The sequence below is a fragment of the Nanorana parkeri genome, unplaced genomic scaffold, assembly GCF_000935625.1.
Source record: "Nanorana parkeri isolate BGI_ZX_2015 unplaced genomic scaffold, ASM93562v1 scaffold72, whole genome shotgun sequence".
In the NCBI taxonomy this organism is placed as follows: Eukaryota; Metazoa; Chordata; class Amphibia; order Anura; family Dicroglossidae; genus Nanorana; species Nanorana parkeri.
In genome coordinates, this window is record NW_017306340.1 from 564,970 (window position 1) to 591,469 (window position 26,500).

At 45.2% G+C, this 26,500-nt stretch overlaps 2 protein-coding genes across 7 annotated transcripts in view; one reads left to right on the forward strand and one right to left on the reverse strand.

Moving 5' to 3' along the window:
• PPP4R3B (protein phosphatase 4 regulatory subunit 3B) overlaps positions 1-8,276 on the forward strand; it is a 39,496-nt gene extending 31,220 nt beyond the window's left edge. For 4 of the 6 annotated variants that reach the window (XM_018576647.1, XM_018576649.1, XM_018576650.1 and 1 more), the window contains 4 exons: positions 371-510; positions 2,763-2,947; positions 3,710-3,912; positions 7,750-8,276. In XM_018576647.1, coding sequence (XP_018432149.1) covers positions 371-510; positions 2,763-2,947; positions 3,710-3,912; positions 7,750-7,845 — 624 coding nt within the window. In that variant the 3' untranslated portion in view covers positions 7,846-8,276. Of the gene's footprint in view, positions 1-370; positions 511-2,762; positions 2,948-3,709; positions 3,913-7,746 lie in introns of all 6 variants that reach the window. The other 2 variants (XM_018576646.1, XM_018576648.1) reach the window with 1 other exon arrangement.
• An 8,688-nt stretch (positions 8,277-16,964) lies between these two features.
• Positions 16,965-26,500, reverse strand: part of CFAP36 (cilia and flagella associated protein 36) — a 27,873-nt gene continuing 18,337 nt past the window's right edge. Inside the window, exons 6-10 of the mRNA XM_018576652.1 lie at positions 26,302-26,344; positions 26,146-26,221; positions 24,551-24,711; positions 20,213-20,362; positions 16,965-17,135 (exon numbers count right to left, since the gene is read on the reverse strand). Of these exons, the coding sequence (XP_018432154.1) occupies positions 17,052-17,135; positions 20,213-20,362; positions 24,551-24,711; positions 26,146-26,221; positions 26,302-26,344 (514 nt within the window). The 3' untranslated portion in view covers positions 16,965-17,051. The remainder of the gene's footprint in view (positions 17,136-20,212; positions 20,363-24,550; positions 24,712-26,145; positions 26,222-26,301; positions 26,345-26,500) is intronic.

Sequence of the window (26,500 nt, forward strand, 5' to 3'; positions counted from 1 at the left end):
TCCCCGCTATACTTGCCTTTCAGCAAACGCATGTACTATCTGTACCCCATACTGCCGTCCAGCACAGCCCTGCGCTATGGATTTTGAATTTCGCTCGCAATTTGCAAGCACTCATTGGTCAGTGCAGTCACCTCACTAATGAGAAGCGCTTCTTGGCACAGTTAAATACGATTTGGGTTAAGATAATATTTTTTTTGTATCGGGACAAGTAGATTGGGCCTCCTCTTTAGTTCTTGGGCACGTAGTTTTTTAAAAAATGTCCTCACCCCCTAAACCTGTTTTGTCCTAAGATTAATATTGGCCGGATATATACTTGACATTTTTATTTTTGGGATTGATCGTTACCCCATTTTGTGTTCCACTCTTTCAGGAAGATATCAAGTCTCTGACGGCACATATAGTTGACAATTTCTACAAGGATCTCGAATCTATTGAATATGTCCAAACGTTCAAGGGCCTGAAAACCAAGTATGAGCAAGAGAAAGATCGGCAAAGTCAGAAGCTAAACAGGTGAGTCTGATGCCTGCTCACATTGTGGGCACATTGTAGCTGCACATGTAAGCAGATGCATTGTTTTTAGTCAGTTCACACTAAGGCGTTGTGTTTTCAGGACGTTGTAAAAAGCTGCATGTTGCTTTTTCCTATTATAGCGTTTAAAAGCACTGCAATGGTGTCTCTGTATAAATGGTGGTATGGGCCTTACATTTCTAGCTTTGCTGGGACGAATCGGACATTTATGTATTGTTAACTTTGCACAATTTTGTGCTGAGCTGGAAAACAACATTCCAGAACAATTTTTTTTTTTTTGTTGGTAACTTTTTTTTAGATTGCTGTTCATTCCGATATCTGTAAAAAAAAGTCAAGGCAACTGGACTTGCTGTATTTTTCTTTAAGACATTTCACTGGTCATCCAACCAGCTTTCACAATTATGAATTTAGAAAGCTGGTTGGATGACCAGTGAAACGTCTTCAAGAAAAATATAGCATGTCCAGTTGCCTTGACTTTTTTTTTTTTTATAGATCTACCATGACCAGGATGAGTGAGAACCTTCCCAGACATGTTTCTTTGCTGTTTTCAGCTTGACCACCGGAGGGCAATATTTTACTGCTTGCTGCACATGTAGTTATTTAGAAATCTATAAATGGAATGGATGGACTTTTTTTTTCTGTAACTGAAACCCTATTGTCAGGCCATGAGTTACAGGGACTGGATCAACTCGCTAGTGGACTAGCATGCAAGATGGATTCATACAATTTTGTTTCTGCTTGATGCATTTTCCATTTAAATCAATGGAAACCCCTTGATGCGCGCATGAAGACACACAGGAACGCATCCTGATGTGTTGATGTGCATTATGATGCATGCTGACATTCAGTACAAAGTGCATTGCATTTGCATTGTTTTGATGCATTTGTCGATCTCAGTGGAAGATGCATAGGTGTGAATCCAGCCGCAGTGTTCACAAGTGTTGAGCAAGAGTTGGCATTTCGCTTTGGTTTGTTAGGATCCTTAAAAATAAAATGTGTATCCCCGGAATGTCACCGCGGAAGGTTTGATGTGTATGGAGCAATATGACTTTCCACTGAAACACTTATTTTTTTCCCCATATGTTTTCTTCAGCTTTTAAAAGAGAACTATGGGGTAAGTGTTTTTCCCCATAGCTCCCCTAAGGGTCACAGGAGGACATATACTAGCGTCCTCCCGTGACCCAAAGCTCAGTATATAGAGGGCTACAGCTCACGGTATACTGAGACCGCCACAACTGGGACAGATTCCGACATTAAAGGTTGAGATCCACCCAGCTGCCTAAGTTACAGTGGGCTCTGCCTATCCTAGAGTCAGAGTCACCTTTACCCGCCCTCTCCCCCGTCCGTTCCTCCGGTCAGCGCTGAAGGATCGGACTGGGGAAGGGGGGAATCCCTGCAGAGAGCCGTGACTGACAGTCACGGCTCTCTGCAGGGAGATGATCGAGAAGTGAGTGAGTGACGGTATGTGTTTGCTCACTTCCCGATCTATTGAGCCAACGTATGACAGTTTAATTGTCCCATATCTGCTCGACCTATGGGGATGAGTGATTTTCACTCGCCTCATAGTTCTCCTTTTAAGACTTAAGGAAACCAAACAGTGCATGGCCAGTCACACACTTTGTAGTTTTGGCAGACAATGGTCATTCATTGCCAAACATTCAGTTTATAGCGTTTTATGAGGATTGTGGCTGCTACCTTGAGCAATCAGCCAAATGTTACTTTCCATTTTATTGCAGAGATAAAGTATATCTGAAGCCAGTAAAGCTTTTTTTGAGGGGGAGGGAGGGGGCTTATTAAAACCCCCTTGTCAGGTTTGTTTGCCATCTGTCGGCATTTGGGAGATTGTCTTTCTGCTCCTGGCCTGTAGCCATACCAGGAAATTAGGGGAAGTCCCCTCTTAGTATGAATTGATCAGGTTTACTATAAGGATGCCAATTTCCGTTCCTTTTATTTTGCCATATGCCGCCTTTTTAAAGACATAAAAAAAATCTAAGTTGGCATTTTCTCATAAGTACAAATCTAAAGGCAAAACTTTTCTGGTTTGTTCTGGGTCAGGCCTTTCCATTGTTGAGTTCCATTGGGGAGATTTCCCTTCACTTCTGTCCCATATAAACACAACAGGAAGTTAGTTTTGCGTAGAGTAGGAGAGTACCTTTTAGGTCTTGGCTTTAGGTGCACTTTAAACTATTTTGTGATGATTTGAAGATCTGGTAACGCTTCTTGTTCTTGTGTAGTGTACCATCTATACTGCGCAGCAACAGATTTCGGAGAGATGCCAGAGCACTGGATGAAGATGAAGAATTATGGTTCAATGAAGATGAGGAGGAGGAAGGTGAAGCTGTTGTACCGCCTGTTGAAAAGTCTAAAGCAGAGGACGACTTTCCAGACAGTTACGAGAAATTCATGGAAACAAAAAAAGGTAAAGATTTGTTAGAGGTACCTTACCCAAAACGACCGCTCTTTTGGTTGTAGTCCAACAAAGTATGATCCTCCCGACTGATCAGGCCTGAGACCTTAGAATGGAGTTTTCCCCTCTTCATCATGATATTGGTGCGATAGACTGTCTGCCTTTTCGGCTTAGCCATGGTCACCGACCTAAGTGAGTTCTCCATTCATTCTGGAGAATCCGTTAGAAGTGTATGTAACATTTCTACGCCTTGCGTCTTCTAGTGGATTCTGTGTAGGAAGGCATGGAGAATGTACTTGACCACAGGTGAAGAGGGGAGCATGAACATCATTAAACTTGGGTCCGTTGGGGATCAAACCTCAATCCATTTAAGGTGGATCTTTGACCAACATAAGGTTCAGTTGTTGTCTCGTAACTTTGCTGTTGCTCCCTACAGGGCAATGTAGAAGGTTTATTTAACTCCCCAGTGGGACATTCTTGGCTTTCCTTGCTTCCCTGCCTGGACCAGGGAAGAAAAGCCTTGTGTAAGTAGGGTTATAGATTACTTTCCTGTCTACTTGTGACATGACTGGGATATCAGAAGGCGCCTAGCTTTGCCACGCTCATACCCAGACGTGCCGAATATTATATGAAGGCAGTATGGGAGCAAGAAGAGAGGAGTATATACTTCTGGGTAGGGGGAGCTCAGTGGCACACTGCATAGATGTATATATTTTTTATATCATAACACTTTTTAGGCGTTTTTAATCATTGATGGATTTCACTTTATTTTAGCTAAAGAGAGTGAAGACAAAGAAAATCTTCTAAAAAGGACTTCAGTTGGTGGCTTTAAGTTCACTTTTTCTCACTCGGGCAGTTCGGCAAACGGAGCAAATACTGCAAATAGCAAATCAGTGGCGGCTCAGACAGCAGCAGCAGGTTCTAATGGCTCATCTTCCAAAAACATCAGCTTAACTACCACCGTAGCGTCTGCCAAGGTAAGGCTTCATATACCTGTAGGCTGGTCACATGCTTGGAGTGTTACATGTTACTAGGTGTTCTGTTGCCATTTCCAACTCCTGCCCAAGGGGTCAGTCCACAAAAAACGTTTTTAGCTGATGCTGGAGAGTTAAACTTCCTGATGGTTTGTGTCTCAGGAACTCTATTGGTGAGTTCTCTCTCTACTCATCTGATGTGGCAGTTATAAGAGGTTCTCGCGCTCTAGGTTTTTTTTAGTGTGTATTATGGCAAATGTAACAGACAAGATGAGCTTAAATACACAACGGTGGCGGAAATGGCATCATTCCCAACTTTGTTTCTGGGATTTTGGCCAACAGACGCTCAGTTGCAGCATTCAATGCATTTTATAAGCCAGACACTGAATGGGCCCACAGGCTTTACCTACAACGAAAAACATTTTTTTTGGGTGGGCTGAGTATTTGAGGCTGGTTAATGATTTCTAACGTACCTAGAGTTTGTGGATGATTGATTGTGCCAACCAAACTTTTTTTTTTGAACACTGTACAGGTTTTTTTATAAGCATTATGTTTTCTTTCTTTTTCATTCAATTAAGACATCACTGCTAGATCTGTCCTCTGCTACAGCGGGTATCTGGAACGCAGCTTGGCTTTAGAGAGCTGTGACCAGACCCTGCTGGACTGGAAGTTGTGGGGCTAGCCTGGAAGTGACTTTCGACCACAGGGTTGCACATAAGGTGCATTTCAGATTTCGCTTGGTAAAAAGTTAGCCGCGGATCGCTTTCCATGTCCAGAGCATTTGTCATTGGCTCAGCACTTGCCATGTCTCTGAAAACTCACTCTGTGAATAGGCTGAAGCTCCCTGATTTGTGTGTACTGCGGAGTGCCCTTAATACCCCCACTTTCTGCTGATTATTACCACCAAATGCTGTGGGATAGAACCCTGACATCAGGGTGGAGTGCAACACCCCTGTGTTCTTTTCTACCGTTTAGCATCGAGGAAGCATCTCTGGGCTGATGCTCCTGCCGTTCCAAGAGCCACATGGAATGCCAATCTTCCGTTCTTTATGCTTCCTGCCTACAGTGATTTGCTCACTTCTCGATATCAGACCCTCACCTGCTACCAGCGACTGGGTTTCATGTGTAATTCTAGACACAAGGGGGAAGTCCTGCTCTTCAGGATGCCCCAGCTCACACGTTCAATAACTGAACAGTAACTTCTCAGTCATAATGACCTAAATCATGTATTTGTTTGTGGATTGAATGCGGAGAGATGTAGTGTGCACCAATTTTAAAGCAAGAGGACCAGTCTGTTGCTTCCACTAGTAGGGTTATTAGTCTATGGGCCTATGGAGTTCCTAAGACCACCAAGACCTTCCCGATGTACTCGTTGTTCAGAGTCTGCCCTTGTGGAGATTGGAAACACCCCGACAGGATGTTTGTTCCCCCAAGCGCTTATTAAAGAGGACTTTGTTTAAAAGTGATGTTCCCAATCTATGGATCCAGCAGTGTCCCGTCTTAACAAAACAACCATTAACTCGGTGGAAAATGCACCTCTCCTTAAGAACCCTACTGATAAGCGTTTTAAAGCTCTCTAGAGGTTTGTTCTTGCTGGCGGGTCCCGCTCTTTATCCTGTTTCGGCTGTGACCTTGATTTGGTAAACACTGGTCTAAGGCTATTAGTAAGGATCTGATCACTATTTGGGTTGATCCCTTGGGCATATAATGAATGAAACAAATGGCTGTAGTCCTAAGCAACAGTGAGACAGCCTGTTGGAGGTTTCCCATGAGTCTCCTGTCAGTATACATGTAGAGAACATTAAGTGTTGGACTGGCACCTGCTTCAAAAAAAATGCTTGCTGCACATGTCCTTCACAGGACAACATCTCTTCAGGTCTACTCTGGGTGCCATCATCAAGGACTCCACAAGCAGCATGATCACCAGTCTTCCTCAGCCAAAGAAGCTTAAGTCTCGTCTAAGAAGGCTTTTCCTCGCTGGGGTTTAGAGCGATCATTTTCCTTACCCCGCGTCTGCAAACTCCAGTTCTAAGCCTGGGACCCAATCCACCCAGGAAGGCCTGGTGCTGGTGGCAAACCCTCAGACAAATCTTCAGCATTAAGGTTCTTCCACACTTGCCACAGTAGAGGATGCCTGTTGGCCTTTGTTTAGCGCCTATCTCGGTTCACATCAAACCTTCCTGTGTCATGACGCAGATTAGCAGATCTCTTGGCAGCCATAGCTGTTTCAGTGATCCAGTTCCTGTGGCAGGGCGGTTTCAGGAGTGCTACTCCAAACTGTTCATAGTTCCCAAGCACACAGGGGTATCTGCCCCATCTTGGATCTAAAAGATCTGAATGTCTTATTAGAACCTTAGAAATTCCATATGGAATTCACCATGTCTTTTTTCAGTTCCCTTCTCCAGGGAGACTTCATGACATCTGTGAATCTCATGTCCCCATCGTTCCAGCGATTCCTATGATTTGCTGTGGTTCCTCTGCACTTGGTGGCCCTGCTATTTGGCATCTCTTCTGCACTTTTCTCTGTGCATTCCTATTGTGGAATGTTTATGACCTTCTACTATGGGAGCAGTCAACACTGGTTCTGATGGGCAATGTAACCTTGACTATCCAGTGCTTAAAGGTTTGGATTCTGGACTTTCCGATATCTGCACTGGAACTGGATCTTCATTTGTAGTATCTGAATCTAGTCCTAGATACACCTCAGGCCATCGTAATTGTGTGCAAGAGCACTAACAATCATGTGATAATATAAAATATCATCATGGTTATTATTAGAGGTGCACCAAAATAACATTGAGACTGAAACAGAATTTTTTTTTCTCGTTTTTGGCCTGACATTTTCAAACACATTTTTAAAATATTTTATTTTTATTTTTTTCTAAATGTTTAAAAAAAAAATTACTTTATTTTTATAAAATGTATATATTTTTAACTTCACTGGGGGCTTTGGTGAAATATCTGGGGTCTAAACAGACCTCTGATATTTCCCTTTTGAAACAGAAAAATAAATTGAGGACACAGAGTCCTCAATCTCTCTTTCTGCAACCCCAGCATTGAATGAACAGGAATCCTCTATACTGTACTGAGTGTTCCTGTCCATTCATACATTGTGGATATAGTGTAAGTTACTATGTCCACAATCATGAATGAATAGGAAGTGATGTAGACCACTTCCTATGCATACATAACTGGAACATAGTAACTAGTAACTAGCTTAGCCTTCTGTGACAGCTGTCTCTGTCTACACACTGCTCTCCTGATCTGTTACAGGAGGCTGAGCGGGCTCCTCCTGTGACATGCTCTTAGCACTCCTTCCTGCCCTGCTCGGCCTCCTGACAGTTTCTCTCCTCCACGCTGCGCTGCGAGGGGACACAGGGCAGGATCCAGCTGGAGGAGAGGAACTAGGAATGCACCCGATTTTAGCCGAAAGATGGCTCTTTCGCCATTTTGCCCAAAGAGCCATTTGCGGTGCGATATGTTCCGGCGGCCGACATTTCGGTGCATCCCTAGTTATTGCTACAACTTTTTTCTCACTACTATTAGACCACCTCTTTTAGCGCTTGCTGTGATGTTGGAAAGGCTTAGAATTTGTATACCAAGGCCCTGTGATGATATACTAATAACCAGTTGAGTTGATGCTGGTGAGATTTGTTAGGCATACATTGGGGTAATGATGGTATGCTAGGTCCTGGGAACCTGAACAAAATGTTTGCTTTGGGTCCCATAATCTGTAGTTACACCTCTTTACAGCGCTATATCATTCTTACTTGCCCTGTTTTTGGACTATTTCAGAATTTTTTTATGAACGTGAATAATTTTACAATGTTTTATTAGCAGGGAAGTCTTATCGGCTTGGTGGATTATCCCGATGACGAAGAGGAGGAGGAGGAAGAAGACACATCCCCAAGAAAGAGACCACGGCTTGGATCTTAAAGCGACACTCCTCAACATTAGTTGTGGGTTAACACAGCAACTGATGTCTGAGTGTTTAGTGCGAGTCAGGACAATTCCCCTTGAACAATATGGAAGTAGCCAAACTCCGCTAGAAGGTTGTCGAAGCCAAGCTTTCCTGGGAGCCCTTCCAGCGAATCCTTGTAGGGTTAAAGGGGTTTAAATGATGTGTTAGCAACGACAACCAAGATGATTGCTTCAGTGCGACTCCAGCATCTTGCGTCTGGGATGGGGAAGGAATGGATCATTTAGAAGGACATCAATTTTAATGTTGCAGGGTTACCCTAAAATGTATGTCAACTAGATGAATTAAAAGCGAAGCGCTCTCGGTTGCATACTGGTAATCTTAGTTTTTTAATGGTGCTGGCCATAGTGTTTTATCAGTTGCCTATTTTATATTAAAAGAAAATATATAAAAAAAACCGAAGGGAAAGAAATGATATCACTGAAGGCAAAAGAAAAAACACAATGGAAGTATAATCTCGGGACCATTCTTTGTAAATTCAATTCATGCCTGGAGCGGTAGGGATGGGAGGGGGATGACACATTGTAGTGCATGTTAAGTTTTAAAGAGAACGAAGAATCTTTTCAGTGTGTATTTTATTAAAAAACAAAATCTAAAGAACAGACAGATGTAATAAGTAGCCCGTCCTGCATAACTGCACTTCCACAAATACTGATGCCAAGGATCAGTAGCTTCTGAATTCTAGTCTGGAAACTGCCCGGTCGGCCTCCTTACCAGTGCCTCAATCTCTTGCAGTGTTACGTTTTATGTTCCTTACATAAACAATGTGTATTTGTTGTGTTCTATTGCTTTCTGTCAGCTCCCTTGGTTTGACAACATCATAGCTGTTTTTTTGTTTTGTCCATACTATACATTTAGGAGTAAATTCACCATGGCTATGAAAAACGATACCAAAGGGTTAACACCGCAAGCAAAGAGTTGACCATCGGCCATTTTGTTCAGTAACACTGAGACTGATATATGCAGCCCGCAGTATCTTCAGCAAAGGTTGTAATACAGCTGCTTTTAATCCCGTCATTTTATACATAGGAAGCCACAGCACATTCCATGGATGTAAATTGATAACAATGAATTAACATTGTCTTTGTAGTTGGGACACTTTTTGTTTTGAAGCTGCACCCGAACTGTAAATAATTTTAATATCCATTGTATATGATCTGAGATCATGCTGAAGAGCATATTCCTTCCATCATATGAAACATACCCGGGACAGCCTCAGTACTCACTCTCGTCACGTCAGCAAATCTGTTTGTTTCTTTTGGAAATAGTTGAAGCAGTTTCCCAATTTTGGAGATTTTGTAGTTTTAATTTTAGCTATTGGTTGGAAAGATGGGCTGTCTGTGTAGATATGAAGTATAGTTCTTTTTTCCATAAGAAAACAGAAGTTTATTTTGTATTAAATACCACTGTACTTGTTCTACACCATTTGTATACATGTGGTGATATTAATGCTGAACTGTAAAATTCAGGAATTAAAATGTGACCCTGTAATTCCAAAATGTTTTGGATTTGCTTAATTTGGTGTGTAGGGTTAATTTTAACTTCATTGAACTTCATTGTGACACTAAACTCAGGAGCTGAACCTCAAAAATACATTCAAGTACCTCCCAACTATTAAAAAAAAAAAAAAAAAATGTATCTTCTTTGTGTATCACTGGGCTGTAGACCCTCAAATCATCTCTGAATTAGTGCTGACACTGTCCTTTCTGGAGGGGGGCTACTTTTGTTCCCCATGGTCCCTCTGTGTTGTAAAGTAGACGCCGCTCGAAGCTTGCTCCTGTGATGGACTACAATCTCAATACAATTTAGCTAAGTAAACCTGAAATTATAGTCTATCACAGGAGCGAGCTTGGAGTGGTGGCTACTTTACAACACACACAGGGACCATAAGTAGCCCCCCTCCAGAAGGAAGGACAGTGTCAGCACTAGGGATGCGCAGATAGTTGGCATTTCCATGAGAACTACCAGGGTTGCAGCTGGGACCGGGCTCTGGCACTCCACCACTGTCCTGAAATCATTAGTCTGTATTGTTTTTGAAAAACTGTCACATGAAAAACAAAAATGTATCTAAGTACTTGGGATAAATATCATTTTCTCCCCTGAGTACTGATATGGGTAATATCCCTATAATTTTATAAATAAAAATCATACATTAAAACGGGGATACTCAAATCCCAGGAGCTCTGTGTGCTCCTTACATATGACGGCTCCCTCCTAACTTGAATTTTTCTCTAGTCTAGCCTTGGTGCCGGAAAAGTATCTGCTTGTAGCGAGTACGGTACTTGGTATCTGAACATCCATAGCCCGCACCAATTCAGAGATGATTTGAGGATCTTCAGCTGAGTGATGCATATCTAATTTTTTTTTGCTAATAGTTCAGGTACTTGAATGCATTTTTGAGGTTCAACTCCTGAGTTTGGCATCACTTTAAATATGGTTTGTATTAAAGGATATTACCAGAATTTGAGAAAAAAACAAAACCTAGCTGTTCATATGGATGTCTTGTTATGCCTCCACTGTAAACATTCCCTCTGCGATATGTTTAGAAGATACGCACGTGAAAAGGACCACGCTCATGTCCGTATGCCATCAGTCCCATACAAAATGCTGGGTGCTGGCCAAGAGAGGCACGCCTCGCCTGTCACCAGTAATCCAATGTATGTAAAGCTGCACTTTAACAGCCAGGACTTTGATGTAAAGTTTATTCCCAGCAATCTACAATGTTACAAGCATGACAAGATCCACAGGCTCTGACTTGTTTCGCCAAAAAAAAGCTTAATGGCCGCCGTTGCACTTTACTAGTGTTAGTGAGGGCTAATGTGGAAAGCAGAGCCTACTAGGAGTAGATAGGAAATCTGTGCCTTGGGACCAAAAAAAGGTTCCTTGCCACAAGCTCCAACACTTGCCTAGCTGAGGTAATAGCCACCAAAAAAAAAGCAAACTTGTGGGTCAGGGGGTTCAAAATGGGGGCCCAAAGCACCAGATTCAAACACCATGGTGTCAAACAGGTTTTAAGTGGGGCAACACATTGGAGACTTACCTATACAAATGGGTCTTGATCACAGAGAACTTTATAAAGCCGTGTCCCTCAATGGATGATAAAGAACTAGAAAATCAGTTCCCCAGAGAAATTGCTGGGTCCTCGTCTCTTTACCAAGCCAAAGTACACCTTGGATGTACAACAATAAACTTCTTAGCCTGTAGCATCGTAGGAATCACAGACTGCCCCTTAGAACCTGGACTTCAACAGCCATGTCAGTAAAGCCTGTGATCAAGTAGCGGGTGGCAAATGAGTCCTTGGGACAGCAGATCTAGATGGTCTGGCAGAGCACATGGAGCATCTGAAAAGTCTTACCAGGTTAGCATACCCCATCTGCCAGTGCTAATCCGGAGTAAACAAAACATCACTGTAATGTCTTCCATCTCGAACCTGTGAAACACGAGAGACATTTCAGGTAAAGAAAGGCATAGATTGGCGTGTACGGATACCACAGAGCCACCAGTGCATCCACTGTTGCCGTCAGTGGATCTCTAGACACAAACCTGTCCAGTTTGTTGTTGAACCTGGAGGCCAGGAGGTCAATATATGCCATCCTCCACACAAATCCCGGAACACTTCTGGGAACAGAGATTAATCTCTGGGTCTACATGCTGACGGCCGAGAAAATCTGCCTGCCAATCATCTACGTAGTGAATGTAAATAGCTTTCAAGGCTGGACCTGAGATTCCACCCAGGAAAAGTTCTGATCGACCTCCTTTTTGCCACAGCGAGATTTCCGGTTCTGTAATGGTCAATGTATGCCACTGCCATGGCTTTGTCCGAGCAGATGCAATGTGGGAAGGACAGCCACAAGATGCTGATTAAGAGATGAGATTTCTAGAACTATCTTCTGACATCCAAGTCGACCAAGTGGTTTGAACCAATCAGACATGGCTTGTGAAAGTGAGGCTATAACCCGATCTTGGTTGTAATCTCACTTTCACAAGCCTTGTGGCAGCCAGGACTCACTAAAGAGAGCATAGTTCTAGAAATGGCATCCAACATATCAATGATGTCCCTAAATACAGGAGCATCCTCGATGGGTATGGTAGTCCACAATCCACAGTGGGAACAAACCAATTTTGAACAAACTCCCACAGCTGGTACCGAGATCGCAAGCACTTAGGTGGAGCAAACAGCCTATGAGGGCGTTTCCAATTTTCTTACACAATTAACTGGAAGAGTGTGTACAGCTCAGATGCCGCTAAGGCCACAGGCCAATCAAATACACTGCTTGCCATAGGAAAAACCCTCAGTTGGAGGACAGAGGACCCAGCCACACCTGATGGAGCGAAAAGGGAAGATGAGGGAACAGACTCTAAAATCAGAGGGCACAGGATCATTCCAGGCTACTGACCTTACCACCATCAGGGGGTGCGCTGGGAGCAGTCCCTGACCCGTTAGGGGAGAGAGCATGCTGGGGGCACCCTGTACAGCAGTCCATGTACCCACCGCACTGCTGATCGCTTTTCCATACATATTTAGGTGGGTGCAACGGTAGTCAATGGATGGCAGCCGTCTCTATGCATGACATAGATGATGGACACCGGCACTCCAAATGCAAGTCAAATACGTCTATTTATTGACGTGCATGCAGCAATTTTACACTCAGTGCAACGTTTCAGGGTCTCGCAGGAACCCCTTCATCGAGTAGAACAAGTGCTAAAAATGCAAGTGAATACACACACACCAACCAACCATTATGTGGGGCCAGACCAATCACAGAATACGAATAACCTGTGATGTCATATTCCCGCCAAAATTCTAATCTGCAGTCTCATGCAGAATAAAGCAAAGTTCCAATCACAACAAAGTATTTGGGTTTAGCATATGGTCATACATAAGAATACATGGGGAACAGTTTGTAATCAGGTTGGAAGAACAACATTAGAGATGACAGTGTGTGCGGTCACTCCCAACATTAGAGATGACGGTGTGGCCGCGCACACCCCCTAGCAACCGGGGGGTGGGGCTGAGTCCGCGTCACAGACGTGAGCAGCCTCCCGCCTCTGGAGACACAGAAGTGGGCATGTCCATCGCTGGCTTGACGATTTGGACAGCGAGTAATGAGGACTCTGTAACAGCCTCTCCTAGTGGGGTCTGGCCCAAAAGTAAGACTGAGGACAGCCATGCCGGATACATGCGGGTCCATGGATAAAACCACCAGCACCAAATGGATGTTGCTCAATCATAGAAGAAGAAAAAGAAATTCAAAGATTAGTCTTTACAACAGGACTAGTAAATTACAATTCAAGGAGGTCCAGTGAGTAAAATGTCTTTCAAGCTGAGGCCTGAATCACGGGTCCAGACAGAACAGTCACTCAGTCCGTGTGTGTAGCGTGGTCCACCATTCAGGCTGCATTCACACCAGCTACTGCACTACAATGCACAGCCGCTGGTGTTGTGTTCCCAGAATCCCAGGCACACCGATCCCGGCGCATCACACTGTATATTTTTTGTTAGAACTTTATTGAAATGTCATGAGTGACATTTCTTTAAGTTCTATGGGGACAGCACAATGTGATGCAGTTGCGGCCCATGTCATGTTAGGCCCGATGAAGGGGACCCTGCTTGGCCCTGAAACGTTGCATTTTTGATGCGACAATACGTGTGAATAAAAGACGCTTTATTTTGTTAACATTGTCCACTGGTGTGCTGGTGACATTCCTGATATACATTGTCATGTGCAGCGCCATCCGCAGTCGCTTCAGCACCCACCTGGAGCTTTCGGTAACCAGGCATTCAGTACAAGGAGCATTCAGCAAGGACTGCGGCAGTTATCTACTGTTAACCCTTACATTGGTTGGCCCCATCAGAGTGCCCCTTTATGTTTGTATTTAATGTAAGGGGGAACTCTGATGGGGGAAACTAATAATTAGTTGTCCCCATCAGAGTGCCCCCTTACATTGGTAGTCCCCATTAGAGTGCCCCTTTACATTGGCAGTCCCCATCAGAGTGCCCCTTTACATTGGCTGTCCCCATCAGAGTGCCCCTTTACATTGGTTGATCCCATCAGAGTGCATCTTTACACTGGCTGTCCCCATTAGAGTGCCCCCATACTAACTAAAACTGTTAGGAATAATAATTAGTTGTCCCCATCAGAGTGCCCCCTTACATTGGTAGTCCCCATTAGAGTGCCCCTTTACATTGGCAGTCCCCATTAGAGTGCCCCTTTACATTGGCTGTCCCCATTAGAGTGCCCCTTTACATTGGCTGTCCCCATCAGAGTGCCCCTTTACATTGGTTGATCCCATCAGAGTGCATCTTTACACTGGCTGTCCCCATTAGAGTGCCCCCATACTAACTAAAACTGTTAGGAATGCTGCGGTCCTAACAACCAATGACTGAAGAGGAGGGGAGACCCAGCACAGGTTGGTAATCGTGATCAGGACTGCACAGCTACTTGGACCGTGGCCCGCCATTTGGGGACCCCTGCTTTACAACAACAGAGCTGAAAGCAGTAGCAAAAAACTGAGGAATGCTGGTAGTAGGAGGTGTGTTACTCTATGGTGGCCTATAGCAGGGCTCAAAATTTCAGGTCCTGAACTACTAGCCAGGCCTTCAAAGTTACTCGCCACCAGTCGCCCTGCATAACACAAACACACACAGGGCACAACGCTTGTAGTTTTCACTTTTTTAAATAATTTTTTAAATTTTTCTTTATTATAATTTTTTTTACTGTCGGGGGGTGTGGGGTGCTTCTGGGAAATATTAGGGGTCCAAACAGACCCCTGACATTTCTTTTTCTGCAGCCTCAGCACTCAATGAATGGGAAGCAGTCAGTACAGAGGCTCCTCCCATTCATTCAGACACTGATAATAGAGAAATATTTACTAATCAGCTGTTTCTGAATGGGGAGGAGCCTCTGCACTGAGTGCTTCTCCCCATTGAGGAAATATTGAATGAACAGGCTGTGTCCCCAGTTATTTACAAACACTGGAGAGATCAGACGATCGCTCCAGTGTTTGTCCTTCTCACATTGATTGGTAAGTATCAATGATATTTACCCATCCCCCGGTCTGCCACGCACAGAAACTGAAACTGACAGGATGACAGCGGCTCTGATCTCCTACCCGCTCGGCCATCCTGACAGCTGGGGGCGCGGCTTCTCCCCCTCACCGCCCCGCCATCCTGACAGCAGGCAGCGCTCCCTCCTCCAACCCCCCCAGGACGGACGGACAAACGAGGGAGCGCTGTCATCATGTCGGTGAGGCGGAGATCGGTGAGAAGCCGCCCCGAGGAGGTCCAGGAGTCCCTCCAGGAATTGAGTGCCTGACTCAATGGCTTAATTTCCACTCGCCCCCACGCAATTTTCAATCGTAAATTGCGAGGGGGCGAGTGGAAATTTTGAGCCAGTCTCTTATCCACTTGTGGGTGTCTATAGAACGCCAAGCTTTAAGATGTCCGGTGTTCCTGTATGGAGGAGAAGGAACGGTATTTTTCTGTAATTACATGGTCTTTAAAGCATAGGGACATGTGCATGTATTGTAGGGATGTACTGCATTTCTTTGTTACTTTATGACAATGCAAAAGGCTCAAGCAACAATTTGGGCTTCTGATTTTACTTGACAATGGACTATCAGTATAAGGCCCCGTTCACATATAGCGAATTGTCGCGCGATTTCCGCCGCGATATCGCGCATTTTTGCCGCGCGATATCGCGAGAAGTCGCCGGCCAATGTTATTCAATGGAGCTGTCTTAACTCCATGTCGCGGTCGCAAGTCGCTTCTACCGGACCCTTTTTTCGGCGGATTTTGCGCGATTTTACTTTTTTTCTATGGAGCCCGACGGGGAAGGTCGCGCTACCGTCGCTGGAACGTCGCCCCGAAAGTCGCGCTATCCCGGCCGTGCGGATCCGCTGCAAAAGGTATGTCGCTATATGTGAACGGGGCCTAATGCCAGAAGTGAGTATGAAGCATAAGGAAGATGTTTCTCCGAGTATAAAATAAGAAAAGACAACTCTAGGCAGAAATAAACATCATTTAATGCAATTATGTAATAAAAGTCATGACATTCATTTGTATTTGCAACGAGTGTAACTAGGCTGAATTAGCCTCTTATAATACCCTCTACAGGAGAGCTCAGACGGGGAAGAGGAGGGGCAGCATGTGATAAGATAGAGCAGAATGAAAAGTCATGACTTCATGAGCCTTCAACTGTCCACTGAAGTCAGTAACCTGGCCGGGCTGTGTGCGCCCCCAGAATAGAAAGATACATTTCAACTGTGTATTTAGCAGTGTGCCCGAGTCCAGCTTTAGCTGTTTTTTTCTACACAGCATATAATGCGGCTTCCTGAAGGAGACAAAACCACAATGAGCAGGCTTCAGACCTCACTGATGGACTACAATCTGTCTGACTACATGTAGACTTTGATGGTTTCATCGTGGATTCATGCCAATGGCTAAACTAGTAACATAAGAGTAATAAACGTAAGCCAAATATCCTGAGAATGGTTTAGATTTTCCCTACAGAACCCTTTCAAGGTAAAGTGTACCAGTTATTTACAAACTATAAGCCCTCGTTCACACCTGAACGTTTTGTAGCGCGTCGTACGCTCGACGAACGCTCTACAAAACGCTAAAAAACATAAATCCCATTGTATTCAATGGTCTCGTTCCCACCTTGGCGTATTTCCGCCCGTCCCTAACGCGCTACAAAACGGCCCACGCCTGAAAAGGTACAGGTACTACTTTGGGCCGTTTTTGTTGCGCGTTTCCATTGGGATACAGCCAAGTAGCCTTCGGAAACGCGCGAATCGCGGTAAAAAAACGTGCGACAGACGCGCATATGCAATACGCCTAGGTGTGAACGAGACCTAAGGAACAGCCGTTTTGGTATGGGAACCCTTATTGTCAGAACTAGTATTCTATGCCTGGTACCAATTATTAGGATAAACATTCATCCAACCACGCGGCTTCCTTCTGTGTGTGACGGCTACTCTGTCATGTTTAACTGCGTGAGACTATTTCCCACAAACAATGACTAAATATATAAGGCATACAAAAAATATATATGTATTATTGTGTAAATATGTATTATATATATAGATTTATATTACACAGATACACACTTAGCTTTGGCAATAGATTCCATGGAAGAATTGTGCAGTGCAATGGCAGGCCCTATTTATTAATGACTTCTTCTTTAAGTTTTTCAGCTAGCTGTTTCCTTCTCTGTAGGCTTTTCTTTTCTTCTTCACCCATCTCCTTTTCCTGCAAAAATAAAATAAAAGATGAAAGGAGTTACCCACATAGAAGTAAAACTTCTCTAGCAATTCAGGTAGGTAGAGACAACACACCTAAAATGCATGTAAAACACAACGCACATACGATTCACTCTCCCCAAACGGTTAATGTGTGAACCGACCCTCAGGGTGGCCGTACACTGTGCGAATATTGGCCGCTTCTTGAAGAACTGGCCGAAAGTGTATCGTTCGGCATTCCTCGATCAGCTGATTCAAAGAGCCAGTCAGAAAATCTTCGTACGACCAGAGCCGGCAGCCAATGAGCTTTTTGTTGAAAGAAGCTCATTGGCTGGGTGCTTGCTGGTAAGCACTGTTACTCCCACCAGGCGGGCTATCCATTTCTGTTTCTCTCTAATATTGGGAGGGTGCAATCACACCACTGTGTTTTGAGGAGTTTCGAGGCCTGTGTTGACAGTCTTTTGTTCATGTCAGACAGGTTCTGCATTCCAATACAAGTCTATAAGAATGTAAAACCCACTTAAAGCAGGTCAGATGCAAGTCAGAAGGAAGTCAATTGCAGGTTAAATGCTCCGGTTAGTAATTTCTGAATGATCTTAGAAGCATCTCAAACCGATGCCATCCACACAAGCCCAAAGTCCATCCACACAAGCCCAAAGTCCATCCACACAAGCCCAAAGTCCATCCACACAAGCCCAAAGTCCATCCACACAGGTCCTAAACAAGCATGACACTCAAATCAGCCACCCTGGACGCCCAATCTTTGGAGATATTCTCTGCAATTGTTAAAGAAATCACCAGCACACTATATGAAGCACACTATAAGAACACGTCTGTTTATTGACGCTTCATGTCAAAACAAATAAATGTTTTTGGGGCCCCACAGGGCAGTGGTGTATTTAAGTTTTATGCAGCCCTAGGCAAGACTACACTCGGTCACACCCCCTCCCCCACCCCCGCTCTAAATTTGCCCCACCCCTTCGTATATATGACACATCAGTCGCTGGATACAGCGTGCATGCTTTATCCAGCTTCTGACAGGGTGCATTAGTACTGTAGCAGGGAAGACGGGTCTCAGGTGGGCTGTAAAGGATCTCTTGTGACCCTGTATAGCCCACCACAGACTCTGCACTTAGTGACGCACTGGGCTCCGCACTTAGTGACGCACTGGGCTCCGCAATTAGCAAAACAGTGGACTTGGAAGTAAACACAGAAAAACACTAAGGGAACACTTAGAATACAAGCCCTCACCAGGCCCTGCTACCTGCTTGCTGCTCTGTCTCCATAGTAGGTCCAGTAGTCCGATGCTTCACCTCCAGCAGAGCCCGCACTAGAAGGGAGGACAGCAGCGGCCATGCATGTAGAAGCGTTGCTCGCTGTACCAACTGACAGCCCCGGAGTCTCCTGTCGTCTTCCTGCTCCCCGACCCAGTTCGACACGTTAGTGGGCCCTGGGGCGGCTAGGCCGCATCTCACATGGCTCCGGCCCAGCCCCGCCTCGACCTCTCCTCCTTCATCCAGCAGCTCTCTCATCCAGCCGCTCGACCCAACGAGAGGCCGGCCAAGGCAAACGCCTTGTTTGCCTTGCGGTGGATACGCCCCTGCCACGGGGTCCGCTTCATCAGGCCTGAAATGAATTGAATAGTGGTAATTTCAAGCTCGATGAAGGGGACCCTGTGGGACCCAGAAACATTGTTATTTGTTTTGACACGAAGCGTCAATAAACAGACGTGTTCTTCACTTCGATATGGTGTGCTGGTGACATCTTTAACAAGTTTCAGTATTGGCGGCACCATCCGCGGTCACTTCGAGCACCCACGCTGACAGGGATACCCGGTGAGGAGTGCAGCAGGATTCTGAAATACATCCTCTGCAATTGGACTCTGCTACATCAGTGTCATACCTAGAACCAGACATTCACTGGGATTAATATTCCTTAAGGAGTGTTACATAGTTACATAGTATTTGAGGTTGAATAAAGACATTAGTCCATCAAGTCCAACCTATTAGGATCTCATTCTAGGAGTACCTGTACCCCTGTATATTACGGTCCCTTAAGAAATCGTCCAAAAGTTTCTTGAACAATTCCACATTATTTGCTGAAATCACCGCCTGTGGCAGTGAGTTCCAGACCCTAACTGATCTTACTGTGAAGAACCCCCTTCGCCCCTTGTGCTGGAATTTTTTTTCCACCAATTTTAGGTGATGGCCTCTAGTTTTTGTAACGGAGTTAATTTTAAACAGTTTATCGCTCCACCATTGAACATTTTGTACATGGAGATCATATCCCCCCTTAATCTCCTCACCTCCAATGTGAACATGTTTAAATTTAGTAGCCTCGTCTCGTAGCTCTGGTCCTCCATACCCCTAATTAGTTTGGTTGCCCTTCGCTGGACTTTTTCCAACTCAAGGACATCTTTTCTTAGTACTGGTGACCAGAACTGGACCGCGTACTCCAGATGAGGTCGAACCAATGATCTATAAAGTGGCAAAATTATAGACTTGTCCCTGCAATACATCCCCTTTTTAATACAGGACAAGACCCTGCTAGCTTTGTTTACAGCAGCCTGGCACTGCAAACTACCTTTCAGTTTGTGGTCTACAATGACCCCCAAATCCTTCTCCATTTCTGACTTCCCCAGCGGCATACCCATAATTGTGTAACGCATTTGTTTATTTTTAATAAGAGACTTTTGAGAAGAGTACCTTATGGGTCATGGGTCTATGGTTTTTTTTTTCTATACCACATTTCTCAGTGAAGGATAGTGATCTCAGCCGGGACACTGAATGTACATGTCCTATTTCCCTCTACCCAGAGGGACGTTCAAGATTTATTTCATGATTACCCTTCGCTTAGCTTCTAGGTGACAAACGTACCAAGAGTATACAAATGTTAATGCTCTTCATGAGTGCAAACCAAGGAGAAAAGATGTCTGCATTCAGAGAGGTCTGAGAGACTGCTATGGTAACTCATGCTGCATGTGTTGTGGGTTGTATATTCCGCTATACTAGCCCTACATACGTTGTGCTTTGATCTTTAATCATTTGCTGATTCCATAAACTAGTGTTTTCAGGAAGTTACCGGTCTGGGACACGGTGCCTTTTCTTTACACTCTTTGGGGATGTGTGTTTTTCTCTTGGAGTCCAACTTCCTTGATAAAAGTTCAGCTCTTCTTTGCTTCAGGTATTCAGCACGTTCTCTGAGCTGTTCCTTTTCCACCTGTGTCAAGTTCTGGACAGAAAATTATGAAATATTTCCTTTATCGGGCTCTGGTATAAAAATATCACATTAGCAAAACACCACTAAGGCGCCATTCACATATAGCATTTGCATTTCCCGCTAAATCTTTACAACTGCACGGATTCCGCTCGTTTGAGGCTATGGACTATAGCCGTGAACGTGCAGAATCCGCCATAAAATCACGCTTGTACTATTTTGCAGGATGCGTGGTTTCGTACCGCGCAGCCGCCCAAAAGTCTGAACAATGTCTGAACATTAAAGTGCATTGTGTTTTTATGTTTAGAGCGGTTCAGCGGTATTCGCAGTGGCGGAACTACCGCCGGGGCAGCCGGGGGCCTCAGCCGGGGGGGGGAGGGGGGTCAGCACAGATGGTGGGACTTGCTGGCCGCCGAATCGGTATCCAGTGGCCGACGGGCCCCCAGTCTCTGCGCCGGGAGCATCGCATCATCCGTTCATCCAGGCAGAGAGATGGGGGGGGGGCCCATCGGCAGCCGGATACTGATCTCCAGGGGCGGACATACCGCCTGAGACTGTGGGGGCAGTGAGGTCCGGTCCTGGGCACACCCCCCCCCCGTGGAATATGGGGCAGTGCAGGGTCCCGGTGTTAAAACACCGGGTCCCGCACTGCCGACTGGCATGTCAGTAAGGGGGCGGGTCCTCCTCTCCCGGCCGCGTCCCTAGTAACAGGCGGCGGGAGAGAAGCGTGTGTGCACAAACAGACTCTGGCTCCGATCCTGCGCTGGCTGGGTGAGTCCTAATTGAGGGGGTGAGGGGGGCGAAGGTTGTGTACTGTTATTTCATTTAATTAGAAAAGTGGATTATAATGGGGAACATTACACTGTAATGTTCCCTGTTATAATCTATTTCTCTGATTAAAATGATTACAGACAGGCCTCTGTTCTATCAAAGTTTATGACTACGTTAGAATGTGTGACTGGTCACGTGGTCACACATTTTAAATTAATCCCGCCCAGTTTTTTGGCGGTGGAATGTGTGACCGCCAATAGGTCAATCATTCCAACACTTTGTCAGCTGTTCCAGGGCAGATCGGCATCACAAATGGTACCCCGTTTCCCCGAAAATAAGACCTAGTACTATTTTTGGGAATTGCAAAAATATAAGACTTACCCCGAAAATAAGACCTAGTTGTGACCATTCCCAGGGCCAGTGGTGGCATAAGGGGGAATTTGAAGAGCCGCAGGAGAGAATCAGCGGTATCAACGAAGCCAGCGTTAGGGGAATCGAGGCGGCATCACATGTAGCAGAGCCGCATAAACCGATGCCTCCTCTATAGCGCCGGCTCCTGTCACAGACGGAGTGATGCCAAATGCACTCCACCTGTGAGGAATCAATAGTGAAAGTGCGCTTCGCTCATTCTGGCCAGCGATTGGTTAGCAAATTGCTCTTGGAAAGGTACGGCGCCCCTGATATTTTTGTACATGAATAAGTGTGTTTTGTTGTACATTAAAAAAAAAAAAATAAGACCTAGTGTGTTTTTTTGAGCCAAAAAAAAATAAGACAGTGTCTTATTTTCGGGGAAACAGGGTATGTGCAGGAGAACCGATCTGCCCTACAACAGCTGATCAGTCCTGAAATGTCACTTCTATCCGACTTTGTGAGTGGGGTGGAATGTGAGATCGCAATCACAAAGTCAGATAGAAGTGACATTTCAGGACTGATCAGCTGTTGTAGGGCAGATCGGTTCTCCTGCACATGCCGATCTGCCCTGGAACAGCTGACAAAGCGTTGGAACCATTGACCTATTGGCGGTCACACATTCCACCGCCACAAAACTGGCCGGGATTATGTTACAATGTGTGACCACGTCACCGGTCACACATTCTAACGTAGTCACAAGCTTTGATAGAACACCGCCATCAGGGGGGTATGGCCGGTACCCATGTGAGGGGTCTGGGGGGCCCCTTACATGGGTATCAGCTGTACCTGGGAAGCATGGCAGAGGTGACGAGAGTGGGTGGAGGAGGCCAGGCCCCAGCAGCAGTAGCAGGCAAGAAGAGTTGGGAGGAAGTACAGGGAAATGGACCCCGACGACCAGTCCACCTGGGACCCTTCAGAGTTCACCATAGAGAGTCTCAGGTGGGCTATGCAGGATCTATGGTGTGCTCTTGCAGGGTCTCAGGTAAGTCCAGAGTCCAGCACGCTACTGCAACATTAGACCACTGGGGGGGGTTCGGGGGCCAGTGTGATCCACTCCCGCGCCCCCCCCCGCCATCTTGGGAGGGGGGCCCAACATAAAATCTTGCACCAGGGCCCTTTGGTTATTAGGTCCGCCACTGGGTATTCGTACAGCCGAATACATGCGGACTTACGCTCCTGTGTGAATGGAACCTTATTTTGCTTACAAAGGTAAATAACAACACTCCTTACTCTTCCAAATACATCTCGGCTCCTACAGCAAAGGTCCATAAAAGTTCCTAATATGTGGTGCTATGGAGTACCAGAAAAACGATGTACACAGAAGAATGGGAGTGCAATTATTTAGCCAAAGGCCCAGTGCTATTTACACACATTACCCTCATTGCCTTCAATTGGTTCATGCATATAAATTGCTACTACAACTTCATGAATGCTGTTAATTAAACAAAACAGACCTCATACATGACAATGCATTTGTGTAGAAGGCAGTTCCAACTCCGTAGACACAAACCAAGTCTTCTTCTGCGGCTGTGCTACTCTAAATCAGCAACCAGCAGCACAGAATTGAAGCCACAATCCGGTGCTATATTCCATGCGTCTGTCAAGCTTCATGGTCTTACAATGCCCTATCCCTTTTTCCAACTATGTAATTGAGAGACTCTGACATCAACCCATGGTATCCCACATGTTCAGGAACCGTATACAATTAGAGCAGATGCTATATTCAGCTTTACTGGCAAAGTAGAGATATAAGTCATTGCCATATATGTCAGTGTTCTGAGTAGGGACGCAGCGGTATTGGTACGTATCGGTGCTGATACCAAATACCTTCAATGACTATCATGATACCGGAGCTTCCGGTATCAAGAAGCCGGGAGGCGAATCATTACACGCTGCCTGCCTTCCTGATTGGCCAGGAAGACGGCTCCATGCTCCCTCGTCACCAGGGAACATAGAGCTGGCTTCCCGGCCAATCAGGAAGCCGGGCGGCGTGTAATGACTCACCCCCCCGGCTTCCTGATTGGTTGGAAAGCTAGCCAATCAGGAAGCCGGGCATTACCTGCCCCCCGGCTTCCTGATTGGCAAGAAAGCCAGCTCCATGCTGCCTCGTCACCTAGTGACGAGGTAGCATGGACCACTCAGGAAGCTGGGCGCCGTGTAATGACATTCACCGTTTGGCTTCATGATTAGTTGGGAACCTGGCCAATCAGGAAGCCAGGCGGCGAGTCATTACTCGACCCCCGTCTTGCTGATTGGCCAGAAAGCTTGGTGACCTGACCATTGGCCAGAAAGCCTGGTGACGAGGCAGCATCGAGACAACTTCGCAGCTAATTGGGAAGCCGGGTGGCGAGTCATTACATGCCACCAGGCTTCCTTAATGGGACTTCTGGTATTGGTATTGGCGAGTACCGAAAAAAAAATATGGCGGTACTCGTACCATATACCGAAAAAACAGTATCGGTGCATCCCTAGTTCTGATCCATGTACTTCCAGATATTCCAAACTGTACATGTTTGGTCAGCTTAAAGTGAACTTGAGCTATCCTTAAAATGCTTAGCGCACCTATGTTAGTCTTTAAATGAATCCCTGTCCCTCAGGACAGCTTGAACCGAGGATCCCTACATCTTTACAAGCATCAAGCCAAGGCTGACATAAGTATTTGCATCTTTACGATTCATTCCAGTCAGTGTGTGAAATGCATCAGAGTGGGATGTTACTGGTGCAGATGTGCTCACACCATCTGGATCAATGCAGCTGCTTGACTGCACTGAATGCTGGTCGGCGGCGGTTGCTTCTTCATTTGGATTGCATGCCGTGAGCGCGGAAGAGTTCTAAAGTTGTGGCAGCACCCACAGTATCAGAGGATGCGGCTGCAGAGTGCCTGAAGCGGTTTTGCCATTTCCTGAAAAGTATTTGCTAGCAGAAAAGGTGTCTGTGCTCCAGCACTATTGTTACTTGTAGACATCTTTCTGGCTAGGTTAGGGGCACTTTAAGAAAATACTCATTGAAAATGGTACTTACAGTGACAGAACCCTGTATGCCAGCCTCTTTCCTTGCTTGCTCCACCCAAGCCTGAGCAGCTTCTGTGCTACTCAGCTCTGTCATTTGAGTAGCTGAAGATTTGTAAGGATGTTCTTCTACTTTTAAAGGTTGCTTTTTAGATTCCAAATACACTATTTCAGCTGGAAAGGAAAAGGTACAAGCTATGAGTCTCTGACGTAACCAGACGGTGACGTTCACAAAACCTGAGCAAGACGAACACCTCAGTATAATTATATACTAATCTTACCTGAAACCAGTTCCTTTAGTAGCAATATCTGCAGTGGGGAATTAGCCAACAGTAACAGCAATGGTGGTGTCAACGGTCTCTAAGGACAGTCAGCAAATTAGCTACGCCAAGTTGCAGATTCTCAGATGCAAGGCAGTCAATTTTCCCAACACATATTACTTGTAACTAAATCATTTGGAATATAAAGGTAGGCTAGAAAGCAAGGAACATAAAGCTACTGATGGATTACAGGGTTCAGGCATGAATTTTATTTTTTAATTTGTATCCCAAGATTCTGAATACACAAAAAATATACACTGTATCATCGCAGGTTACCAAAAGATAACTTAGCAGTTGTGTACTTTGTATGGACTAGGTGAAATAACAGGTCTGCATGATAGCAAGCACCATTAGGAGTTAGAGAGACCTATAGGGTAACCTTTTTATACCATAGTTCTCTTTAGGGTCACAGGAGGACATATACTAACCTCCTCCTGTGATCCAAAGCTCAGTATATAGCGTGCTATTGCCTGCTATATACTGAGAGCGCCGCAGACAGGACAGATCCCGACAATACTGTCGAGATCCACCCACCCAGCTGGCTGATTGACAGCGGGCTCTTGCCTCTAGAAAGGCTGTGCCCGCCCCCTCGCCCGTCCGTTCCTCCAGTCAGCGCCGGAGGATCGGAGAGGGGGGGGGGGGAATCCCTGCAAGAAGCGGTGACTGACTGACACCGCTCTCTGCAGGGAGATTATCAAGAAGTGAGTGAGCGACGGTATGTGTTCGCTCACCACCCAATTGATAGTGCCGACCTGTGACAGTTTCAATGTCACATGCTGGCTCTAACTATGAGGATGAGTGTAAATCACTCACCTCATAGTTCTCCTTTAATATCCTTACGCGCACTCCATCAATCTGCCATAACTTTAAAACAAAAACCCAAATTCTTTAAGATAAAGGAAACATATAAATCACCCCCTTGTTTCCCACAATGCACGGCTCCCTGCCCATTGATGTGGCCAAACCCCAGATCTGGGGTGAAAGCTGCTGAAAGCGGGGTGTGGGAAGGCGTGTGCTTATCCCTGATAGAGTGTCACCTTTGTTATACAGTTATTTTTGGGGGTACTGATAATATATCATATAGGTCATCATAGTACAGTTGGGAAAACCTTGATCGGTACTGTTCACCTCAGGATGAGCTACCATCAGGTAAATGTGCACTGGTATGGGTTGAGTAAGCATGTATTAATGTATTGTGCACCCTCATCGACAGCTTAACCTCTGGAGAAGATAAGTGATTAGCCAGAAAAATCTTGAAATATTTACAAATACATTTATATCTTATTACCTTTCTGTGATGTTGTGACTGCAGAAGAAATGGAAGTTTTGGGAGGGTTTTCTATTAAACTGGTTGCATTTCTTTCCTGAAAACAAAAAACAATAAGACAAATGACTCCAGGTTTTTTCTTCATTTTCTAATTATTCACTTTAGGACTTTACCTACCTTCCTGCGCAACTCTTCAAGTTCATATTCCTCTCTTGATATTCTGAAAAGTTAAAAATATATATATATGATTCCCATATATCACTTATCTTGCAAGCTTAGTATGCGCAAAAGACTGACTGTTTCTTCACGCACATGAAGAAATGTATACACTACCTAAATAAAAAGTTAAAGTCCAACTCCAGGCCACCATACTGAA